The sequence below is a fragment of the Drosophila kikkawai genome, chromosome 3L (genome assembly GCF_030179895.1).
Source record: "Drosophila kikkawai strain 14028-0561.14 chromosome 3L, DkikHiC1v2, whole genome shotgun sequence".
In the NCBI taxonomy this organism is placed as follows: Eukaryota; Metazoa; Arthropoda; class Insecta; order Diptera; family Drosophilidae; genus Drosophila; species Drosophila kikkawai.
In genome coordinates this window covers 11,175,111-11,197,105 of record NC_091730.1, presented here as the reverse complement: position 1 = coordinate 11,197,105, position 21,995 = coordinate 11,175,111, and the positions used below count along the sequence as shown (strand labels likewise).

Here is a 21,995-nt window from a genome sequence, read left to right as displayed (position 1 = left end):
TGGCATTTCCATAATCAAATGGTGGACAACAGGGCGTATTCGCAATTTCCAATTGTCCCAGACGCTTTGGCATTTTTTAATGAACGTCCCGCTGAACCGTTCGCGCATTGAATTGATTTTCTATGAAATAAATCGCAGCAAAAAGGAAATCCAGGAAAATACCAAGACACGCCCTCGAACTGATTGGCGAAACACTCGGGCAATTATGTTTATTGGCTGCTGGCGATTATTGCCGCATTCTTTTCTTTCCACAGCGAATATGGCAAATGCTTTCGATTTCACAATCGAAACGGAAAAACTTGTTTAGCGAACGCCAAGAGAGACCCCAAATGGGGTAATAAATAAATGTAGAAAATTAAAATCAAATTACAGAGATCAGAAACTGACTTACGGGAGACTTCGGTACGAGGTGAACTGGAACTTAGGCTTCATTAAGATTGTAGAATGTATAACTGAAAGATTTCAGTCACAAGTAAACCGAATACATTTTAAAATTGCATACAAAGAACTAACCAATAAATACGTTTTATTATTTAGATCGTCCTATGTTGGTCCTTCGAGCCGGATTTTAATCTTCCCAATTTCAGAAATTCCTTCTGGCAAAGAAAAAATCTCAACACAATTCCCTAGCTTGCATTTCCACATCCAATTGCAGCCAAAACCAAAACAACTTTCAATGCAAATGCACCACCAGAGGCAAGCAGCGACATATCGCTCCGCTTACCTGACTGACTGATGGAAAAATGCGGTTAATGTGGTTAATGCCAAGTGCCGTTGCAGCCTTAAGGTTCAGCTCATGCACTTGTACAATTTCCTAATTAAGTCAAATGCGCATTGACATGTTTAGTTATTGTTTTTATGGTCTTGTCATGCTCCCAGGTGGAAGATACATTTACCCATGTTTTTTTTTAACCTGCAGCCTTGTTACAAAGGTATTCATGAAGATCTAACCGAGTGCAAGTGAAAGGATCGACCTTGAAGGGTAAACAACTGGAAACAAAGTGTCTAAGTTGTTGGGTACTTAAAAAAAACAAGAGTCTTGGAATTCCAACGAGAACAAAGTTTCTTTTATAGAGCCCATAAAAACACAATTTTAGTATTAAATTATTTGCTTTTCTAACTTTCTTTACTGTCAATTTAGCTGGCTTCAAGTGCCCAACTGATTAGTTGACAGCAAGTGCCAAAACATTGAAATTAAACAACTAATTTTATTGTAGCCCAATGGAAAGCCCCTTCGCTTTAAGCCAGTTTTTTTTCTTGGGTAAACTTTCCCTGAACTAAAACCACATTAGAAATTAGTTATTCCATAGATTGGTGAACAAAGAGACACTTATTTTATACATATTTTAGAGTACTTTAAATGGAGGAATCAGAATATTTTTATTTCAAACTTGAACCATCTTTAAATTTATTCAAACAATTATTTAAAAGCAAAAAAAAACCTATCTCTATTATAAGATTTTTTCAGAGACTTTTTGCTAAATCAAGGTATAATCAACTTGAGTTTATAGACATAAATCCAGACTTATTTTACACAGATAAATGTAGATATAAATAGAGATAAATATAGAGATATATAATATTCAATCTTAAAAGTCATATTTAATTTATCTAAACATTATTAAGTCTCCCCAATCTAAGCGTTTTATGTAACTTGCAAACCAAAACCGCAATATTATTTACATTGCATAAAAGCGAATTGATTTCTTGCATTTCCCCATTGCGTTTGGATCCGAGAGGAAGTGATCGCTTAATAGATTTTACTTTTTGACAGTTTATGCAAAATGAAAATTAATTTTGCGATTCTCGGGCGGCGACACGCCAAGTGCGAGTGGCACTGAATGCTCCAAGTGGTGGCGTTCGAGGAAAATGCTCGCCACTTCAAAGAAAACAGACTCCCCTGGCCCCTGGCCATTACAGCTGCCTCCGGATCTCAGTCCAAGCCAACTCCGGCCAATGTGGCAGTTTGTTATGGTCCAAGCTGCGAGCTAAGAGCCTGGCCAGAGTTGATGGACTCGTTTGGAGCGCCCACAGCAGCTGCCGTTGCTGCTGCTGCTGCTGCGGCACTAAAAGTGAATGGCGAGGGGGGCAAATCGACGCTTTAACAATTTGGTTAAAGTTTAATAAACTTTATGAAATGTTGTCTTGAGTGGGAAATGCAGTCGTGGCCGCGTGGAGTCGTCGACTCCAATGACAATGACGCGGAGGGCAGGACGGTGGTTACGGGGGGCCGAGCCGCCTGGCTCCGGCTGTCAAGTGAGTTTTTTGGGTGATAATGTGCATGACAAAAAAATAGACAAAAACTTAACAAAAAAAAACAAAAAACCAAACAAAAATAAAAAGGAAATCCTAGGAAAGCCATGGGACATCAGGAAACAGCCGGGCCATGTTAGAAAGTGGTCATTATTTGGGTGTTTCATTCGTTTTTTTTTTTTCAAAAGTCTCATATTCACATTTTCGACATTTCGCATCCATCTTAATTTTATGCGCTTGTGTTTTCTTTGGCTTCTTGGAGATATTACGCAAGCGGAAAATGTGCATTTGGTTTCCCTTTTTGGGTGACATTTCTATTGATTTTTTTGGCTATGCTGATGCAATTGGTGGGTTTATGCAAAAAAATGTTGGATTTTTTGGGAACATATTTTATTGTTGCTTTAGATAATATGTTTCACCTTTTCTTACAAACTTTAAAATATTTTTTGTAAAGGAAAAAACAAATTAACAAATCAATTTCTAATCTAATTGAAATATTTTGAATAGTTAAAGAAATTGTTAAACAAAAAGTATAGGAGCTTCTTATTACAGAATGAAAATTACAAAATGATTGAAAAAAAGTGCTTGGTAACCATAGATTTAAAATTAATTATCTTAAAGTAACGATGAACCATACGGAAAAGTCTAATTGAAAACTCTAACTGATCGGCTTGACCGTTATTATTAATGAACAAAGTTTTCAACTGGTTCTTCGTTTAGGAAAAGCTCCATTTCTGCGCTGGAAATATGAAAAGCAATCTCCATTGGCATTTTCCTTAATTGCTAACTAACTCTCAAGCTAACTGAATATTATCATCAATAATTTTTATAAAGATTGTCAAATCGAATTGTGAGAGGCAGCAGCCGCCACTCCCGGAGGAGAAGGAGAAAGTGAGCCACGCCGAGGGTTATCATTATGTACTCATATGCAAAGGCTGTTGGCTGTAAGCCAGAATCCAGTAATTACAGCTCGCTGATGTATTGTGGATGCCTGGCATCCGATAGATACTACTCGTGCGAATTTGATTAATAGCTGCGAAGGAGAGCAAAGAAATTAGAACGCCATCGGAATCCGACTGGATCTTGTGGGGAGTGTGGTCAGGTAATTGCTGGTTGTACGGAGGAGAAAACTCTGGCCTTGTAATGAACTGATAAGCGCGTAATTAACATGGCCAGTGTGGATATTGGTGGCCAGGGACGACGTGCTGCTTCTATGGTATGGCATCCACCTGGCCAGCTGGGAAACTCCCAGGCGCACAGTTGAGGTATTTGCCCCCGTCGCTCCGACACCAAAGTATTTTTTAAGGCGTGTTGTTTGCCGTTTTCAATAGATTTTTGTCTTTAATGACTTTTTGGCTTGACTTCGACTCTTGGAGCTGTAGGAGCCGTTGGAGTCTGGCTTAATGGCTTCGATCGTTTGGCTTTTGTTCTGCACAGAATTGACTGTGTGGCTTTCGCAAGTAAGTTTGGGTTTGGTTTTCTTTTATTTTTTTGTTTGCTGGAGTAGGTTCGCCATGTTATCTTCAGGTGGCGGCATCGCTTTTGAGGGCAGTACCGCTAGCCGGGCCGCATAATGAGCCCGGCGATCTGTCCGGCAGATCGAACACCTGTCCGTGAGGGCAATCGGGTTCGGATTTGGGTTGGAGTTTGGTTTGGGTTCTGGTGGTTCTTTTAGGGGAAATGGGTCGCACATGCTGGGCATAGAATCTTGACATCGATCGGGGATTTGCCAGAGTTGAACAGGTTATTAATTTGCCAAAAACTAAACACTAACTAATGATGATGTTCTGAGGTCGAAAGAAAAATATTCATTATTGGGAGAAAAGCTTTCATATTTAAGAACTTTATATAGGTATTTAAATATATATAATTAGCACTGACGAGATCAATTTTGCAACTTATTAACACAGCTTAGGCCAACTTTAAACCAAGTGCAAAGGAGAAACTCTAAACCTATGAACTGGAGCTTCTAAGATCAATCCCATATCTTAATACTATGGCAATCATAAATCATTTTGTAGTACTATAGATTCTAAAATGGAATTTTTTAAACTAAACAATTCCATTCATTAAGCCAAATGCCTCACTGAACGACGGAAATACCCATACAAGTCAAAACCACTTGCTAATAATTTTGTTTTCGCTCGAATCGACTGAAACGTTTTAAACTTATTGAACAAACAGGGCTTCAAAGTTGGAACAATGCAAAACAAAGGCAAAAAATGCCGGAGAACTCATTAAATAAAATGAGAACAGGCGACGGAGAGCGAGGAGCTCGCAGAAGAAACAACAAATAAAAACAATCAACAGACGCAACAGCAACAAAGCACAATAAACCACAAGAAGTTGGTGCAAAAATAAAGACCAACACAAACAACAATAATCACAACAACAACAACAACAGCGGCACAAAATACCCAAAGATGAAAAGTTCAATGCTCGCAAATCGGATTAAGCAAAGAAATTAAGTAATACTTGTAGTACTTGTGGAAATCCATTCCAGAAATGTGCGGAAATGGAAGGGCTGAACGGAAGTGATATGCCCCGATTTTCCTATACTCTAAATTATTCACCTTTCGATATTTCGATCTCAGTAATTCTCTGCTCACCTTTTAATCCGTCGGTGTGGTAAGTGGGGCAAAAATCCAAATGCGTAAATCCAAAAGCTGAGCGACTCTGAACAAGTTTTTAAATTTCTCACAATTACGATTATGTTTTTGTCAAAAAACCCAAACAGTTAGCACTCCGAACGTAGGATTGTGGGTACGAGGAATGCGCAGGCGTTACGAGTTAAAATTGCACCAAACCGGGTATTAGAATCACGCGGAATCGTCGGGAACAGCGGGTCCAACCGAACGCAGCGAAGCTCAAAACTCAACTAACCCCGAGTGGCATCACGTATGCGCCACGCCGCCTCTCGGTTCCTCGCTCAAAGCTCAACCCACTCCCAGCTTTAAGCAGCTTTTAACTTTCATTAGCCATTTGGTTTCAGCCAAGAAGTAGGCCATTTGCTAAGCACAAACTCTGTCAAGATCTTACTACATAACCTTTAATAACAAGTAACATTACACAAATATAAGCAGAAGAGACCAAGAGCTTAGTTTTTAAGATACTTAAGGAACAATTAAATAATGTATATATCAAATAATATCAAAACAAATTTTGTAACTACAAACAAGACAACAATTGTTATATTAATTTCTTCTTTATTTATTCTTAAGAAATTGATTTAAAATCAAGAAATGAGTTCCCCAGATCAAGCCAGTCGACTGCAGTCGGGCATGGCTAAATAAATTTGACTTTTAAAGCTGACTAAGAATATAAATACTCTACAGAAAAATTACTCCTTTATTGTGTAATTAAAATAATAATACCCTTTTAGGGTTTATAAAAAGTGACTAGTAATAGAGACGCTTAAGCAATTGTGTTGTTGGCTTAGTTTCTTAATTTAACATTGAGAAAATTCGAACATTTCATGACTGATCTTGGTTTTAGTCAGCAGAGAGCAATTGCCATCTTAATGAGACTTTACTCAGTGCTTTCAAGGACCACAGCAAAGAACATAGATTAAGACCAGACTTTCCAGATTCAATAGATTTCTCCAATGAATACAACTAAGAACTCTTGTCTCTTACCAGTCTCAAAGACATTGTAATTGGTAAACACAAAGATCCTAGATCAACACACAATTATGAGGTATAAGATCATTCAACAAAGGAAAGTTGTCAAAAATACGCCTGTCGATTAAAAAGGAGCTTTCCGCCACCTGCAGGATAATATTGTCACTTGCTCTACCTCTCACATCACTTAGACTTCCTTTGCTTGTGCTGCAAAATGGGCAATGCAGCTCCTTAGTGCTGCCCAAAGGTGAGGACCCAAGGATATAAGATATGAAAGCCAATTTGTATTAATCCATCGTCTCATATGTTGGGTTATTTCCACTTTTTATGCAACATGCTAGAGTTTAAATAAATATTTGCACATCAAACATAGACAAAGCTGCCACTAAAGATTTGAACCAATTGTATAAATGCTATTCAAGAAGATGATGTGATGTGTCTGTTTCAACAACCCAGTTTTAAATTTCATCTTGAATCGCGACTAAGCACAAATAAGTACAAATTGTACTGTTTGCAGGGGACAAACAAGTAAGAAACATCTTCCAACCAGCACAATTTCGGATATAAATAAGCCGGCTTCTTCCAGAAAATACACGTTGTAGTCCCAACAGAGTCAGAGACACACCAAGCTACACACACTCCAAGATGCGTTCCCATCTAGCTCTCTTCCTCGGCCTTGTGGCCCTCGTCGCCTCTGCCTGGGCAGCCTCAGCTCCGACTGACCCAGCTGCTCCTGCTCCTGCCTCGCCTACCACCCCAACTGATCCAACCACCAGTCCGACAGATCCTACAGCCACACCCACCACGGCCCCGACAAGTGACCCAACGACCACCGCCGCCACCCCCACCCCAGCCTCCACCGCCGCCCCTGCCACAACTGCCGCCACTACTAAGAAGACACCGCAGAAGCATAAGCGCACGGAACATAGAACAATTACGAGGCCAAAGGTTGTAAGGCGCCGTAGAAGGAACTTCGGTGGTCGCAAAACCACCGATGGCAAGCGCCGCAGGAAGTCCACCCGAAACTAAGACCAGGACTAGACCCAACGCAATTTAAACCCCACAGACTCCAAGGATTTTGTTAAACGACACAATGCAATTCTCTAACCCTTATTCGTTTCTTTAGTTCTAGTTACAAATAAAATATAAATATAGTTGCAATATTGAATGATTTATTTTGTATTATTTCTGACTCTATAAGTCAAGAGAATTCACATGGTCTAGATGTTAAAAAAAAAACAAAGAAAAGCTAACCAAACATAAATTTTATAACTTTGGAAATATGTGAATTGGGAAATATTTTGAATAATAATCAAGGTGTCACAAGCCCTTATTTTTAGTTTTTCGCTCAATTGCTCAGAGTAATAATTTAATAAAATATTATCTTTGCAAAAAAATTCTCTTACTATTTCCGCAAAATCTTTGTATACCGGCTCCTTGTGTGTCTCCAGACAATGGGACCATTTAATGGCGGAAGCCAGAGTACTTGGCATAGCCAAAATCTTTCGGCTTAGAAGATGTTGCACACTTGTTTTGTCTGTAGAAAAACCCCAATTTTTTGTTATCTTATTCGCTTTGCCATGTGCCATCTAAATTGATTCAGGTTGTGAAAACAAAGATCAAGAACAAGCTAAAATAAAAGTTGGTTAGATTTTGCTAGGCAAAGTGTATTAAATTGTATAGTCAACAAAAAAATATACAAGATGTGAAGTATTGTTCGCAGGGAGATATAAATACTGTACTCTTTCAGTGCTTTTCATTTATGGGATTTACTCCTTTTTGGAAACTAACAATAAATGGATTAAGTTATTAATTAACTAAACGTCAAATTGGCATCTGGATAGTACATACCGAGAACCTGTGCTTGGCACTGTAGTAATTCCGCAACGCTGATTACGAAATTTCGCCTTTTCTGAAAACAATATAGATACAAGAACCGATTTCGCAGATTCAGTTTTTATATATTCTCTGCAAATAAAGAGATGTTTGAGTGTCATAACTTTGTATTTATTTTTCGTATATCTACATAGTGAAATACTTTACGAACTGGCTCCCAAATGGAATGTAAATTTAAGACGGACTGGAGAGCCTTGTTAGTTGGATTTTGGAATAATATTTAACTGAACCAAACAAGGACATATTACAACGTACGAACGAGTCGCATTCTGGGGCTCTTCAGTCACTTGAGTTTATTTAAACAATCTTGGTTGTTGTACATAGTTTTGTATTTTATTCAAGTGTTTTGCTCTGCTCTATTAATGGATATAATTGCAATTATAAAATATATATTGAGTGGGTTCGGACCGGGTCTACAAAAACATCAGTGACTTTGGGATACGAAAAAAATTCGACGGGTAAACTATAAAATCAAATCACGGCATTACACATTAAATAATAATAATATCAGTTAGGCTCAGAGACGTTCTATGACCTAAGTACAATGTTATAGTTAGGCGAGTTTATTAATTTTGTTAAGACTTTTCACTTTTCCTTGTGTGTTTCTCTTGCGTGTTTAATCTTAAGCTTTGTGTTTTCCAACTTGTACAATTACGAAACGTTACTTTTAGTTTTGCAACTACAATTAATAATTGAATGGCACGCCCTCTAGGCCTGGCCCAAGTCGTCCACAGCGATGGCACAGAGCACATACATCATTCCGGCGCTAAGCAGAGCCGTAACCGGCACTGTCACAATCCAGGCGTAGGCAATATTCCGGAACAGATGCCAGTCAACACTGCCATCTTCCATGGCCGCGGCAGTTGGATGGGCCTGCGCTGCCTCCTTCTCCAGATCCTGCTCGTTCGACTGACGCTTCTTGCGACCCGCAGCACTCACATGACCCACGAAAACCACCGAACCAACCTTGCAGTGAGTGGTGGAAATGGGCAAACCAATTTTGCTGGCCAGCAGTACGGTGATGGCGGCTCCAATTTCAATGGTGAAGCCACTGTAAAGATAATAAATTATTTAAAAATTAAGGTATAATGTAAAATCAAAAGAAAACCTACGTCGATGAGGTAATTTTGGTGAGGTCATTGCCAATGGTCTCGATGACACGCCTTCCCCAGAGCCAGAGACCCACGGAGATGCCAATGCCGCCGTAAATCAGAATGTAGATGGGACTTTCCGCCCGCTGCATAACCGAGCCCTCGCGATAGATCATGTACAGGGCAATAAGTGGGCCGATGGCGTTGCTCACATCATTGCCGCCGTGTGCGAAGCTGCCAAAGGTGGCCGTGAGGATCTGAAGGAACGAGAAAAGCATTGAGATCTCCTGGGTCTCCTCGCCGCCGCTGGTCCTTCGTCCTTCCGCAGCTGCCGCTCGCTTGAATTCATCCTCTTGCTCATTCAGGGCCTCTTTGCTCTCGATCAGCGGCACTTTGCTGGAATTGGGCGATAGTGTGGAACTGATCATCAAGTCCAGGCTGCCACCGCTCTCCACCACTTGCAGATTGTTGTTGGTGGCCTTGGCACTAGCTCCAACAACTCCCACATCCATTCCGGCCACGTTACCCTTGTGCTGCAATTGGAAATAAGATTATTATTTTATATTATTTATTTATCTAGTTTTTTATATTAATATTTAATATAACTTCTCTCTACCTTTGGCTCTTCCTTCGGTGATTGCACCCTCTTAAAGCACTCCTGCAACTTGCGTCCGTTCTGCTGGTGCTGGTGTTGCTGCTGCTGCTGCTGCTCGTCGATGAAGTTGAGGCTGGTGATGGTCAGGTCGGTGTTGTCCAGGCTAGCCTTGCCCAGTAGATCCTCAGCCTTCTTGATCAACTGCGGATCGATCTTGTACTCCTCGCCGGGCGCATTGTTGTTCTTGGCCGCCAGGCCGAAGGGGGCCAGCTTAAAGGTCTTGGGCGAGTTATCGCTAAGCGAGACCAGCTCGGTGATCTCCGCAATGGCTGGCAAGGGTTTACCCTCGCTGACCAATGAGAGGGGACGGCGCTGCTTCTTGGGACTGCCCGAAGGTGATGATTCTGAAAAAACAATTTTTTAGAATTTAACAATATTTAATAATATAAATATTTTAATTTTTTCGCCATGTATTTACATGCATCTTAAGTTTCGATATCATATCAAATTTTATGAGTTTTTCGATCTATATATATCGATATATCATAACAGATATCCTTTAGTTGTAGAGCTGCGATAAAATCGATAGGAGCTCAAATTTGTTTGGTGCTTTTTTGGATATATGTAAATAATAATAAACAATTTTCGAGATAGGTTTCCTTATTGTTCAAATACAAGGCTACACCTCCTAGTGATCAGTAATATATATATGAAATTTTTAAAGTCCCAAGTACTCTAGGGATGCGGATACAAAAAACTAAGAATGTTAATGGTACCAATTAATATTTGCAGATAATATTTTCAAACAAAAGATAATATTACATATAAGGTGTGGCTTAAACTTTCAACAAATCTGTTGTTTCGTTAGAGTACAAATTCCGTTGGCCTAGTTAGTTTAGGTTGGATCTCCTGCGGCTGTTGCGCGTAGAGCTTCTACGAGTGGTGCTTCTGCGAGTGGAGCTGTTTCGACCATTGCGTCTTCTTCCACCTCTACGATGAACTCTAACAACGGGAGATTTGTTGATCCTTCTGACAGTGTGAATTTTGTGTTTCTTTTTGCCAGATGCCTTTGTGGTCGTAACTGTAGCTACGGTGGTAGTAGCAGCCTCCGTGGTGGCTGCTGCGGCGGCTGGTGCGGCAGTGGTGGCTGCACTAGTAGTCGGGGCCGGGGTGGCGGGTGATGCTGGAGCCGATGGGCTGGTGGGGGTGGTCGGAGAAGTTGGTGAGGTTGGCGATGTCGGCGAGGCAGGAGTTGAGGCTGCCGAGACAGTCGCCACAAAGGCGACAAAGCCGAGGAGAAAAGCTAGCCTGAATCGCATTTTAGAGTGAGTCTTTGACACAATATAACTTTTCTAAGACAGCCCAGAGTATTTATAGTCGAAATCGTTCTGTTTAGGAGATGTCTCCCACTTGTTTGTTCTAAGCAAACCTCTTGTGCTCGTGTTTGCTTACTAGCTATTTACCATTTAATATCTAAATTTAAACAGGCTGTGAAAACAAAGATCGACATCATCTTACCATTGTCTAGCAGTACAGCTTTTAGCAACAATAAAAGTTGGAAAGCTGACTTCCGATCTCTAAGATTTCCTACTAAATATATCCATTAATATCTTAATCAACTTACCGACAGAGTCCTCGAAGTTAAACTTGACAGGATTCTCGGCGCGCAATCGTTTGGCGATCTTACGGCGCTGGAGCGGCACAACCACAAGCTGCGTGAGCAAAGCCACCAGCAAGGAAAGACCCAGGCTGACACCCACCGCTATCCAAGTAGGGATGTTGTCCATGTAAAGGAGCTTGGGTCCATCTAACACCACGCTGATAACATTGATGAAGAATGTCACGCCGTAGAAGATGGGCAACGAGCGGAAACCCGCCTTCAGTGGCTCCTGAGCACGCAGGATAAAGCGTCTTATGGCCAGGAACAAAACGATGCTCACAATACCGCTCATCACGGGCGAAATGAACCACGAGCCGACGATGGTGCCCAGTGTGGACCATTTCAGACCCTGGACGCCACGAGCCACCAGCGAGAAGCCGATGGTGGAGCCTACAATGCTGTGTGTACCCGAGATGGGCAGCTTCAAGAAGGTAGCCACCAGCAGCCAAACGGCGCTGCTGGCTAAAGCAGAAACGCAGCCCAGCATTAGCACTTCCTCGGCGCCCTCGTACAAGCCCACTTCCAGGATTCCTTTGCGCATGGTGTCCGACACCTTGTAGCCTGCAAAGAGATGAAGAAATTAGTAAACTTACAAGGAAAAAAATACAAGTTTAAATAAAAATATATATAAAAATAATAAAGACATGGACTTACCAATCAAAACTGCACCCGATATCTCGCATATGGTGGCCAAAACGCAGGCCTGACGGATGGTAAGAACCCCAGAGCCTACACTAGTGCCAAAAGAGTTGGCCACATCGTTGGCACCGATTCCAAAGGCCAGAATAAAGGCAATCATAAAGCCAATGACCACCATCCATAATAAATCCGGCGAGAAGCTCTCCATGTTGACGTTTGCGGTGTTGTTGTGTTGTTTGGTGTTAATTAAATGTAATTCAAACTCTCTCTATCTCTTCTTTGCCTCCTGTCCAAGCCTCTAAACTCTCCAACTCTAACTGAATACTGATTACCTTCCCTACCTTTTCCTTTTCTCCTTTTAAAACCAAAACTCAAAAATGTTAGGGGGATTTGCGAATTTAACTGTGATGTGGTTTGTGAGTGACTTAAATTGTGCAAAACAATCGTTCAAAACTTATAAAATACAAGACTACGAGTAACAAATGAGGGTCGAAACAAAAAATCTTAATTGGTTAATAATTGAGAAATTCCTTTCAAATATTCTCTAAACAGCCATATTTGCGCTTAAACTTCATTGTCGTTATTTTCATAATGAAAATTGGGCAACAACTCGCCGTTTGGAACTCGCAAGGTGCGAAGAAGCCTGGTTGACTTAATTAATAATTTCCCTGAATAATGCAATCTCCTCTCCCTCTATCCCACTTCAAAAGCTGAGGACCAGCTCTGCCCGAAAGTATACAATAATTAAATAAAAAATGTACAATTAATCGCGGACTAAACAAACACACACAAAAACTAGACTCGTAAATTAAAAAAGTTCTCCTCGCCCTGACGAATCCTTGCTGTTGTTGTTGCTGCTGTCGTTTACAGGCTCAACATCAACTCCAGTTGCATTCATTTAATCCTCGGATGACTCTCCCTTAGCAATTGTTGGAATTAAACGACAGTTGTTGTTGATGTTGTTGAGTAAGTGGATAATAGTGTTGTTGTGTGTTGTTATTACTAATAAGTTTCTTGTTATGTTGAGTAGGAGTTAAAAATTGTCGAGTTGGCAAACTGAAAATGTTGGAGTTGTTATACAAAATAAGGCATAAAACATTATCCTGTTACACCACTGTGAAATCGAACATTGAACTCTTAAATAGTGGAGCCGAACTTACCTGACGTTTGGGGTAGCAAAGTTGTTTCCACCATAGAAAATTATTCACCATGTCTGCAAAAAAATAAACGGGACTTTTTTAAACAACATATTACTAAGCTTTACTAACAAATTATACATAGATCCTAAGCACAACCGATGCGTCTGACCATTAAAACCTCTTTGAGCCGAAATTGGTTTTAAAATAGTTTCCATTAACAATCAAATCAAACCGGTCAAAACGGCCGGAATTCAGTTATCAAAAGAACAGTGCGCAATTGTTTAGGGAGAATATACGAAATAAATAAATAAAATACACAATAAAATGACCCTGATATTTCCACAAAACAAACTTTCGAGTCAACAAATGTATATTTAATTTGTATACCAGACCTCAATGTGATAAAATTGTGAATTTTTTAATAAGTATAGCCAATTTTAAATAGTACATTTTTGTTTAAGGACAGTTTTTTATACAGCATTCACTTTATTACTTAGAGAAATGCAAATCTAACATGAATTGTTTTAAATCATTGTAAGCTACATATATTTTTATATAATTCATATAAATTAAAATGTTAAACTACCATCTAGTAGTTCTAAAAATGTCTGCAGTTTGTAGACTTTATTGAATGAAACGCACTGTATGCTGATGCACCCACTAAATTTTCAATTCCACTCGATTTGCGTGTGCGCTCATCATTTTTGAGCTACTTTAAACCGGTAACAAGCGGAAAACAACCGATCAGTGAATGGGTTTTCCAATTGAAAATGAATTGTTTTTGTTTGCTATGGGTGGACTGACTTGTGTTTGTTCTCCAGTTTTTCCTTAATTTATTTATTTCAAAGTACTGGACAGAAACACGTGGCCGGATCTTATGGTAGGGCATACTGTGCGACAATTTCAATGGCAATGAAAAATCACAATTGAAAATTCGTAATTGTAGTCTGCCTGTCTCTTCTTATTGTTATTATTGTTCAGCTTGTGTTTGCCATCAACATGTAATTTTTATTGTTTACAATGATCATCATTGATTAAAGACTGCTGTTTAAAAGGTATTATTTACCTCTGTTTTTAATTGATTTACTTTATCAAGTCCAAAATATAACCATTTTTTGTTGCCCCTTAAGCTAATATTGAGACATGTGTATTTATTAGGGCATTTTTTATAAAGTACCTGAATTATTAAATGTGTAAGTTACATAGAAACCTATAAACATTTGCCGTTATTTCACACACTCATCGCAAAACAAACAAAAAACAAACACATTGACATTGACGCGAATAGAAGAGCCGAGAACCCCAGACATCCCTCGCAGAAAACAAGTGGAAAACAAATGACGCCAAGAGGGTGCTGCGTGGAGGTCAGAGGAGGCCTGGGGCTGGGGCAAGTGTAACCAGGACAATGGCTGACACCGCGGCTTGGCAAGGTCGCAACGCTTTATACCGTTTATGCCATGACGTATGGTCGCGAAATTTCTATATTTGCGTGCTTTATTCACCGGCCCCCTCTGCTCCGCCCCCTCTTAAAAAGCACATTTCCCTTTCTCACAATGGAAAGAGGGAAGGAAACAATCATAGTTTTATGGTAATAGCCTCCAATTTTGTTGCGTATTTTGAACTTTTAAACTAAAAATAGGCAAAGCACGCAAAGTGGGGCTGGTTTTTCAGGTAATAAATGATTGGTCATTGTGAAGAGGGTTTAGGGGGGTCGAATAAGTCGTAAGTAAATAAGTAAATAAAATACAATTTAGTATAGATAATTTAGTATAGATTCACCAACTTATCTTCTTAGTTCGTAAGTAAATAAAGATCAAAAAATAATTATACTTATTTCAAAACTTTAGCTTAAAAAATTAATAAAATAAAGACTAATTCCTTATATAATTCATGTGTTCTTCATATACTAAGACTTCTGTCGCACTGTCGCTGATATAAATATAAATAAAAATATAACAAAATCTAACTCAATTTAATTTATTTATTAAATTTTATTAAGTAAACTCATTGTCTGTAACATCCGTGTGTATTTTTCTAGGACAATAAATCAATTCACGCACTTTGTCCGATGAGAAATACTAGTTATTGCCTGGTAGATGGGCAGTTAATAATTGAATTGAACCCTTAAGACCGAGCAGGTCGACGGTAAGCTGGACAATCAATGGGCAGGTGGTGGCTGGCTTCAGGTTTTGCTATTGCCATTGCATGTCATGGAAATGGAATTAAACTGGATTGACTGGCATGTGCAAGAGGAGGTGTACTTATACAGGTATTAGAGGTAAGGGAACTCCTAATGCCTAACGATAGCTATTCCTAGAGAGATATTTAAATTTATAGAATAGCTTAAATTTCAAACGGGATAGTTAACACATTAATTTAGACAAATTCTTTGCCTTTATGCTGATTATTGTAATTTCCCTAAAATTAAGAATTTTTCAAGATCCTTCTATTTTTTTAGTTCTTAGATTTATCCCTAAACCAACATTATATTTTTTCTTTTGTACAGTGCACCTGTAACCGTCACTGACAACCTTGACATTGCCTGCCGCCTTCCAACTGCAATTTCCACAGCCACTGCAAATAGTAAACTGCATTTAATATTGATTTAATTTGCCGCACTGTCCCAAGGACGGATCAGACCGAAACAGCCTGGATAAAGACCTGTTACGGGCGTTTTCCAGGGCGGACCCAGTGCACTACCAAAAGAGTACTACCACCCCTAAAGCGATTTCCACTTGTTGTTGGTGGTGAATGTAGCTCCCTGTTGGCTTTTTGCGGTGGTGGGCTCACATTTTCACATTATTGGGGTGGTTGCTGCCGCAAGTTCAAGGTCATGCCGCCGCTGAATCCGGGGTAACTTGTTTTAAATTAACACCGCCTCATCCAATTGCTGTCAAACTTGGCGAGACCAGACTATGGCCCTTTTCGCTTGAGGAAACTAGCTTAGAACCAATGATATACTAAAAGAACAACTAAGCAATTGAACAATAATAGAATATAAATTTTAGTGAACCCTCGAATATGGTGAACAACTCCTTCTTTTTGCTCCCTCAGATGCACAACCCAATGCTACCCTACAAAAGGGGTAGCCCTTAGCCCATTTCGAAGCCAAGTAACCCTAAGCCGGCCCAATCCAATGATCCCTCAAGTGTGAAAAACGTGGAAACAAATAATTAACAAACACGTGCAAGAAACCATTGGCAAAAACAAAAAGCAGGCGAACAAAAAAAGCTTTAAAATATATTAAGAACTATATTAACCTATTGAGCCACCGATGATGTTACTTATAAATTTAATTTCAAAGAGGATATTTATGTTTGATTGCTTTAAAAATTGGTATGCTATTAATTATGATAATACCTAAATTCTTAAAAATAATTCAAAGTAGAAATGCTTTTGTTAAAAATTGAATGATATGTTATCCCCCCAAATTTATATATTTTATATAATTTTTTTCAGTATACTTTTATGGCAAAAATTTCCAGCACGTGTGGACTGTACAAGCTTGAGAAGTGAAAGAGTAAATTAATGCCAGCAGCGTTTGGGGAGTGGTTGCTGTCTTTTTTACCTATTGCTTATTATGCCGATTCCCCAATTCTTTTTTGTTCTACCTTCGTAACATTCATCACAAAAGTTGAACTTTGAAGCGGTTGTGGTTCTTTTCCAAAAATAAAATCACGAGTTTGTCGGCTGATATTTAAAACGTGTGCACAAAAAAAAAACGAAAACAAAAAAGCGATTTTGCCGGGACTTCAGAGCAAAAACAACAAAAGGGTCTATTTGCTGCCTCATTGAAATTCACATACATATGGCTGTATTTTTGTATGTTTGTGCAAATCTATATACATACATATATAAATATAGCGTGGAAGTGTTGTTTACTGTACCATATATATATTTACATACATATAATGAAACCATTCCCATTCAATACATTTTTGGGCGCCTGGCAACAGACTCATGTTCATAAAACTTCTTAATATTTATACCCTTTGCTGTATAATGATTTTAGTAAGAAGTATCCTCCCCTAAAATATACAGACATATATATATTTGATCAGCATGTATAAATGTATATCTATTCTTTTCGATGTAAAAACTTTAAAATGAATACTTTTTCTAATTCAGGTAGTTTAAATTTGAGATCGAACCATAAAAACTACCGGAAAATTATTCGAAAAATAGTAATTATAGCTTTGATATATTACAAAAATCTTCATTATGATATCAAAATTACGGTTTTAACTTTTAGGTACCTTTCCCAGAAATTATTTCTTGTATTATTCTAATTTAAAAAGTTTTAACTTTTAACTTTAAATTGCCTTGCCTTTCTCTATAAAGTATACACATTACTGAGCTTATCAAATAAAAAACCTCTAATACCTAATGCTGGATATATCCCAGCTAATACCTGAAGAGCATTCTGAGAGTTTAAGAGTCGCATGTTCGGTGCATGCTGCAATATGGAGTCCAGCGAGTCGGGCTAATTCGCATACACACACACACCTTTCAACGGGTGTGTACACGCTATGACCTTGCAGGGTTGCTGCCACCCCAACGCCCGCCCACAACTCATCCGTGGCCCGGAGCAATCTGTTTAGTCATGATATCATTCGCTCAGAAAAAAAACGGATTTCTTGCAATTGGAAAATTGTTTGCTTGACGTAAGCAAACCGAAATTGAGGTTCGGATTTGGTTCGGAAATATTATTTATATTATTTGGATTTATTGTGCATTGGGCGTGCATAGTTTTTGAGGCACTATTCGCTATTTCAAATTTAAATACTTTGCGGGACGTTGGTCTATTTTCGCTTTAGCTTGATAAATTTAGTTTTCTTTCCTATTTTGTGATGTAAGGCTGGACCGTGGGACTTATCTGCCTATTTTGTAAATTATATTTATTGTTTTGCTTAACCAAAAAAAATATAAAAAATAGCTCCGAATTATAATTTAATTTTGTAGATTTCTTAAATATTTTTTTAAATGTATCTACTTAATTTGAAATTAAATATTTAAAAAATTAAATTAATTATTTAAATACAAAAGCCTCTGGATATTTAAAAACTCTCCCAAATCCAGTTAAAAAAATATAAAGATTGCAATTCAGACTGTGTAAATCGGAAAAAAATATATCAAAGGATGAACAGGAAGGAATTTCACAATTTGATTTCACCACAATATCGGGTAGTTAAATATCCTATTTAGGTTCTCATATTGTGAAATAAACAACTTATTGGAACACAAAAATTCCAGTAAGAAAATGTCACAAGAGAAATGATAAAGGACGAGCGAGAAGGAGGAGTTCGATAATGAATCATATACGGTTTTTGTTGTTCCTGTTGTTGGGCGAAAATCGAAAGGGAGAGAACGGGAGCGGGACTGTCTGGAAGCTGCCAGAAGACATGAGAGCGTGAGAGTGCGCAGGGAAGTTGATTCTTTTTTTTTTCGTCCTTTGTCGCATCCTCTCTCTGCCTGCTCCTGCCCTGTTGTTGTTGTCGCGTTGGTGTTGTGCTTGGTGCTGCTGCAGCTGCGAAGCAACAATAACGAACCACAACAGAGACTTGAAAACAGCTGCACATGGCGGCAGTAACTCTCAAACTGTATGCAAAATATTAAAAGTAACTGTAACTGTACTCTGGCCGCAGCAAACCATGCATTTTGGGAAAATTGCTTTTAAACGGGAAAACGCCGCAAACGCTCCTTCGCCTCCCTCCACCTCCCCCTGGCGTCAGCCGCCTTCTTTCACGCCCAATCAGTTTCACAGCTTATTGATTTTTCTAGACACACATTTTCTCCTTTTCTTGTGTTTAAGACTCTAGACAGCCGATCTTTTTCATATTTGGCGTGGAGAAAATATTGGCGAAAATCTATTCACTCACACATACACACACCCGTGCACACACCCACGCGAAAACACGCGGCGCCAGCCAGACTACAAGGATACACAAGGATATACCCACACACGCGAGCACTGAAAAGATTGCAGGGAGCGATTCCTGCGTGAAATTATCCACTGACAGCCGTGTCCCAGTTGCAAGAGTTTTCCCATTGGATTTACTCACTTGAATAGCAGCACTTTTTCGAATCAATAACCCGTTGACTGGAATTTATTTTTATTTAAGCGGGACTGTCGCGCGCAACCACCGGTTTGTTGATATCAAAATATCGAAATCGCGATATTTTCATTTGATATTTTTTAATACTTTTTCTTTGGTCACTCTTATGTAGAATGTCAAATGTAAGTATAAAGTCTATACCGACGATCTGGCACTTTTGGTCGCTGGGACCGAAAAGTCTGGCACTTTTGGTCGCTGGGACCGAAAAGTCTGGCAACGCTGGTCGCTAGTGCCGCGGCGTTGCCAGACTTTTCGGTCCCAGCGACCAAAAGTGCCAGATCAAAGTAAAATGTCAAAACAAAGTTTTACATGCAAGCAAAAATACTGAGCTTTAAAGCTCATAGTGAAAAGGTCTATAAGTACACATATGGGCAAAATAATAGGTGTGCAATTTTTAAATAACACTTTAAAACACGGAATTGGTAGCAAAAGTGTATGCGTCTGCATATTCTGGGATGGAAAGGGTGTTGGTCCGTACATCGTTAGACAAATTGCCTCATTTTCGAAATATTTGATATATTATTTTAAATAAAGGGGGTTTTTACGTCAATAATATTAACAATTTCTACTTAATTAACAATTAAAAGTTTAAAATATAGAAACATTTATAATTTTTCAACTCAAGTCTTAAGTTGTGTTCAATGTTAATGTAAATCAGACCGACTGTTAAGTGTCTAACAGAAAAACGACCAATTTGTTTTGTTGCTGCGGTCACACTGACAGTGACTAGAAAAAACATAAACAGTTGAGGAAAAATAGAGAGACTGGGAAATCCAGCAGGAATTTGAGACAGTTCGAGCAAGCCAGGAAAGGGCCAAGCACACACAGTATGTTCCATTTCAGCGGCTTCAACATGATGTTCCCAGAGGGACGCAGTTTCCATGCCACATACAAGTGCTTCTCCGTATCAATGTTGCCCGGAAACGAGCGATCCGATGTGGAAAAGGGTGGAAAAAGTGAGTGTGATACGTATATTTGGCAATCAGCAGCAAGAACCTAGAATATTTGTACTTATTTTGCAGTTATCATGCCCTCCTCGGCGCTGGACACGCTGACCCGCCTGAATGTGGAGTACCCAATGCTGTTCAAGCTCACCAACGGCAAGAAGTCGCGTTCCTCACACGCCGGAGTCCTCGAGTTCGTCGCCGACGAGGGTAAATGCTACCTGCCCTACTGGATGATGGACAATCTGCTGCTTGAGGAGGGCGATATCCTCAACATCGAGAGCGTCTCCCTGCCTGTGGCCACGTTCTCCAAGTTTCAGCCGCACAGCACAGACTTCCTGGACATCACCAATCCAAAAGCGGTGCTGGAGAACGCGCTTCGCAACTTCGCTTGCTTGACTAAGGGCGATGTAATCGCCATCAAATACAACAAGAAGGTCTACGAGCTGTGCGTCCTGGAGACGAAGCCTGGAAATGCAGTCAGCATCATCGAGTGCGACATGAACGTAGAGTTTGAGGCTCCGGTAGGTTACAAGGATCACTCGGAAACGCAGGCCTCCGGCTCCGGGCAGAAGGGCTCCGCGGGATCTGCGGCTGGTGAAGTCTCCGGCGCAGCTAATACCGTACTTGAGGAGGTGGTTGAAACCTTCCAAGGCTCTGGCGTTCGCTTAGATGGCAAGAAAAAGAAGGAGAGCCAGCTGGAGACGCCGGTTCTCAAAAAGGTTCTGCCTCGCGGTGTTCCCGATTACGATTTCGAGTTCGGCCTGATCCGTTTCGACCGTAACATTCGGCCCATCAGCGACAGGGGAAGCGAGGAAGCCGCCGGAGCTGGCAACGCGGACGGAGCCGATGCCGAGAGCTTCCACGGCACTGGATTTTCCATGAAGAAAACGCGCAAATAGATCTAGTTCTAGTTGTATAATGTGTGAAACATAGAAATTAAATAAAAGCCTCACAGGGGCAGCGTCAGCCTGATGGCTTCCTCTTTGGGCGGTGCCGGCGGTGCTATCGTGGTCATGGGCGGCAGGCGGCGTATCTTCCTTCCGTGCTTACCCTCCTTCCGCTTCCATAGACCGGATCGCGGGCGATTACCCAGCTCCCGCATGCGCTGCGCACTGCCCACATGCTCCTTGTTATGCTCCGTGTTGGACAGACGGCCCACAGTGGCCATGCAGGTGCGCTGGAAGGCGAACTCGCGCTTGGAGGGTAGTTGCACTACCACCTTATCATCAAACTTGCGCAGGATGGTGCCAAAGGTTCCGGCGGCGTGGATCAAATGGCAGGCTTGGCCGGGATTCTTCTCTAGGCAGTGGATACGGGTGCCGACGGGCAAAGCGCCCAACGGGTACGCATCGCCCTCGTTTGGACGCACTACGGAGATTTAATTTAATTTAATTTTTGTGTAATTATCTATGGTATAGAGTTAGACCTACCCGGAATCCTTGGGATCACTCGCGAAGTCTTTAGGATGTCGCCCGCCTTCATGTTCTCCGTGGCCAGAATATACTTCAGCTCGTCGCCAACGGCCACCAAGGCCACCTTGGCCGTACGACAGCCGTCGCGAAGCACCTCCAGCACCAGCTCCTCCCGCGGAGCACCCTCCGCCGGGCCGTCACGCACCCACTTGACCCAGCGGTACTGCTGCTTGACGCCGCCGCCGATGCCCTTGGCCACCAGACGACCAGAGACCGGATCCCGGCCCGCCAGATGGGTGATTTTAAGCGGCTCCACCGTGTACTCCTCAGGAAAGTGCACGGTGCGCCGGAACTGCTGACCGGCGCCAGGCTTGGGCTTCTCAACCACCTTGGTTTTGCTGCGCAATTGCTGCAGGGCAACGGCTGCTGCAGTGCCCAGCCGCTGCGGGGGCTGCAGGGTGAGGGCGGTGCTCAGCAGACGAGTCAGACTTTGCATTTTCGCCGAAATCTCCAAACTGTTACAAAATCAAAAGGCGGCCGAACAGCTGACGCGCCGCGTTGCCACCCGTTGCCATGCGCTCTTTCCTTTCGTTGTTCCGAGGCCGGCGTTGCCACATCGTGAAGCGA

The 21,995-nt window shown here is 40.7% G+C and overlaps 5 protein-coding genes across 5 annotated transcripts in view; 2 read left to right on the top strand and 3 right to left on the bottom strand.

The window, feature by feature from the left end:
* IRSp53 (Insulin receptor substrate 53 kDa) overlaps positions 1 to 5,188 on the bottom strand; it is a 30,933-nt gene extending 25,745 nt beyond the window's left edge. Inside the window, exon 1 of the mRNA XM_017178799.3 lies at positions 4,863 to 5,188. The gene's annotated coding sequence lies outside the window, so the exon portion shown is untranslated. The remainder of the gene's footprint in view (positions 1 to 4,862) is intronic.
* Positions 5,189 to 6,518: 1,330 nt separating this feature from the next.
* Positions 6,519 to 6,902, top strand: LOC108082970 (no optic lobe). The gene has a single exon (XM_017178593.1). The coding sequence runs from the start codon at positions 6,519 to 6,521 to the stop codon at positions 6,900 to 6,902; it is 384 nt and encodes a 127-aa protein (XP_017034082.1).
* Positions 6,903 to 7,869: 967 nt separating this feature from the next.
* Positions 7,870 to 19,049, bottom strand: NaPi-III (Na[+]-dependent inorganic phosphate cotransporter type III). Its single transcript, XM_017178781.3, has 7 exons — positions 18,956 to 19,049; positions 12,915 to 12,967; positions 11,770 to 12,810; positions 11,080 to 11,676; positions 9,477 to 9,859; positions 8,882 to 9,393; positions 7,870 to 8,820 (listed from the first exon to the last, which is right to left on the bottom strand). The coding sequence occupies exons 3-7, from the start codon at positions 11,960 to 11,962 to the stop codon at positions 8,478 to 8,480; spliced, it is 2,028 nt and encodes a 675-aa protein (XP_017034270.1). The 5' UTR covers positions 11,963 to 12,810; positions 12,915 to 12,967; positions 18,956 to 19,049; the 3' UTR covers positions 7,870 to 8,477.
* A 671-nt stretch (positions 19,050 to 19,720) lies between these two features.
* On the top strand, positions 19,721 to 20,922 carry Ufd1 (ubiquitin fusion-degradation 1-like). Its single transcript, XM_017178736.3, has 2 exons — positions 19,721 to 19,965; positions 20,032 to 20,922. Exons 1-2 carry the CDS (start codon positions 19,839 to 19,841, stop codon positions 20,853 to 20,855), a joined length of 951 nt encoding a protein of 316 aa, XP_017034225.1. The 5' UTR covers positions 19,721 to 19,838; the 3' UTR covers positions 20,856 to 20,922.
* On the bottom strand, positions 20,857 to 21,944 carry mRpL2 (mitochondrial ribosomal protein L2). The gene is made up of 2 exons (XM_017178738.3): positions 21,387 to 21,944; positions 20,857 to 21,324 (listed from the first exon to the last, which is right to left on the bottom strand). The coding sequence occupies exons 1-2, from the start codon at positions 21,862 to 21,864 to the stop codon at positions 20,906 to 20,908; spliced, it is 897 nt and encodes a 298-aa protein (XP_017034227.1). The 5' UTR covers positions 21,865 to 21,944; the 3' UTR covers positions 20,857 to 20,905.
* Positions 21,945 to 21,995: the final 51 nt, after the last annotated feature.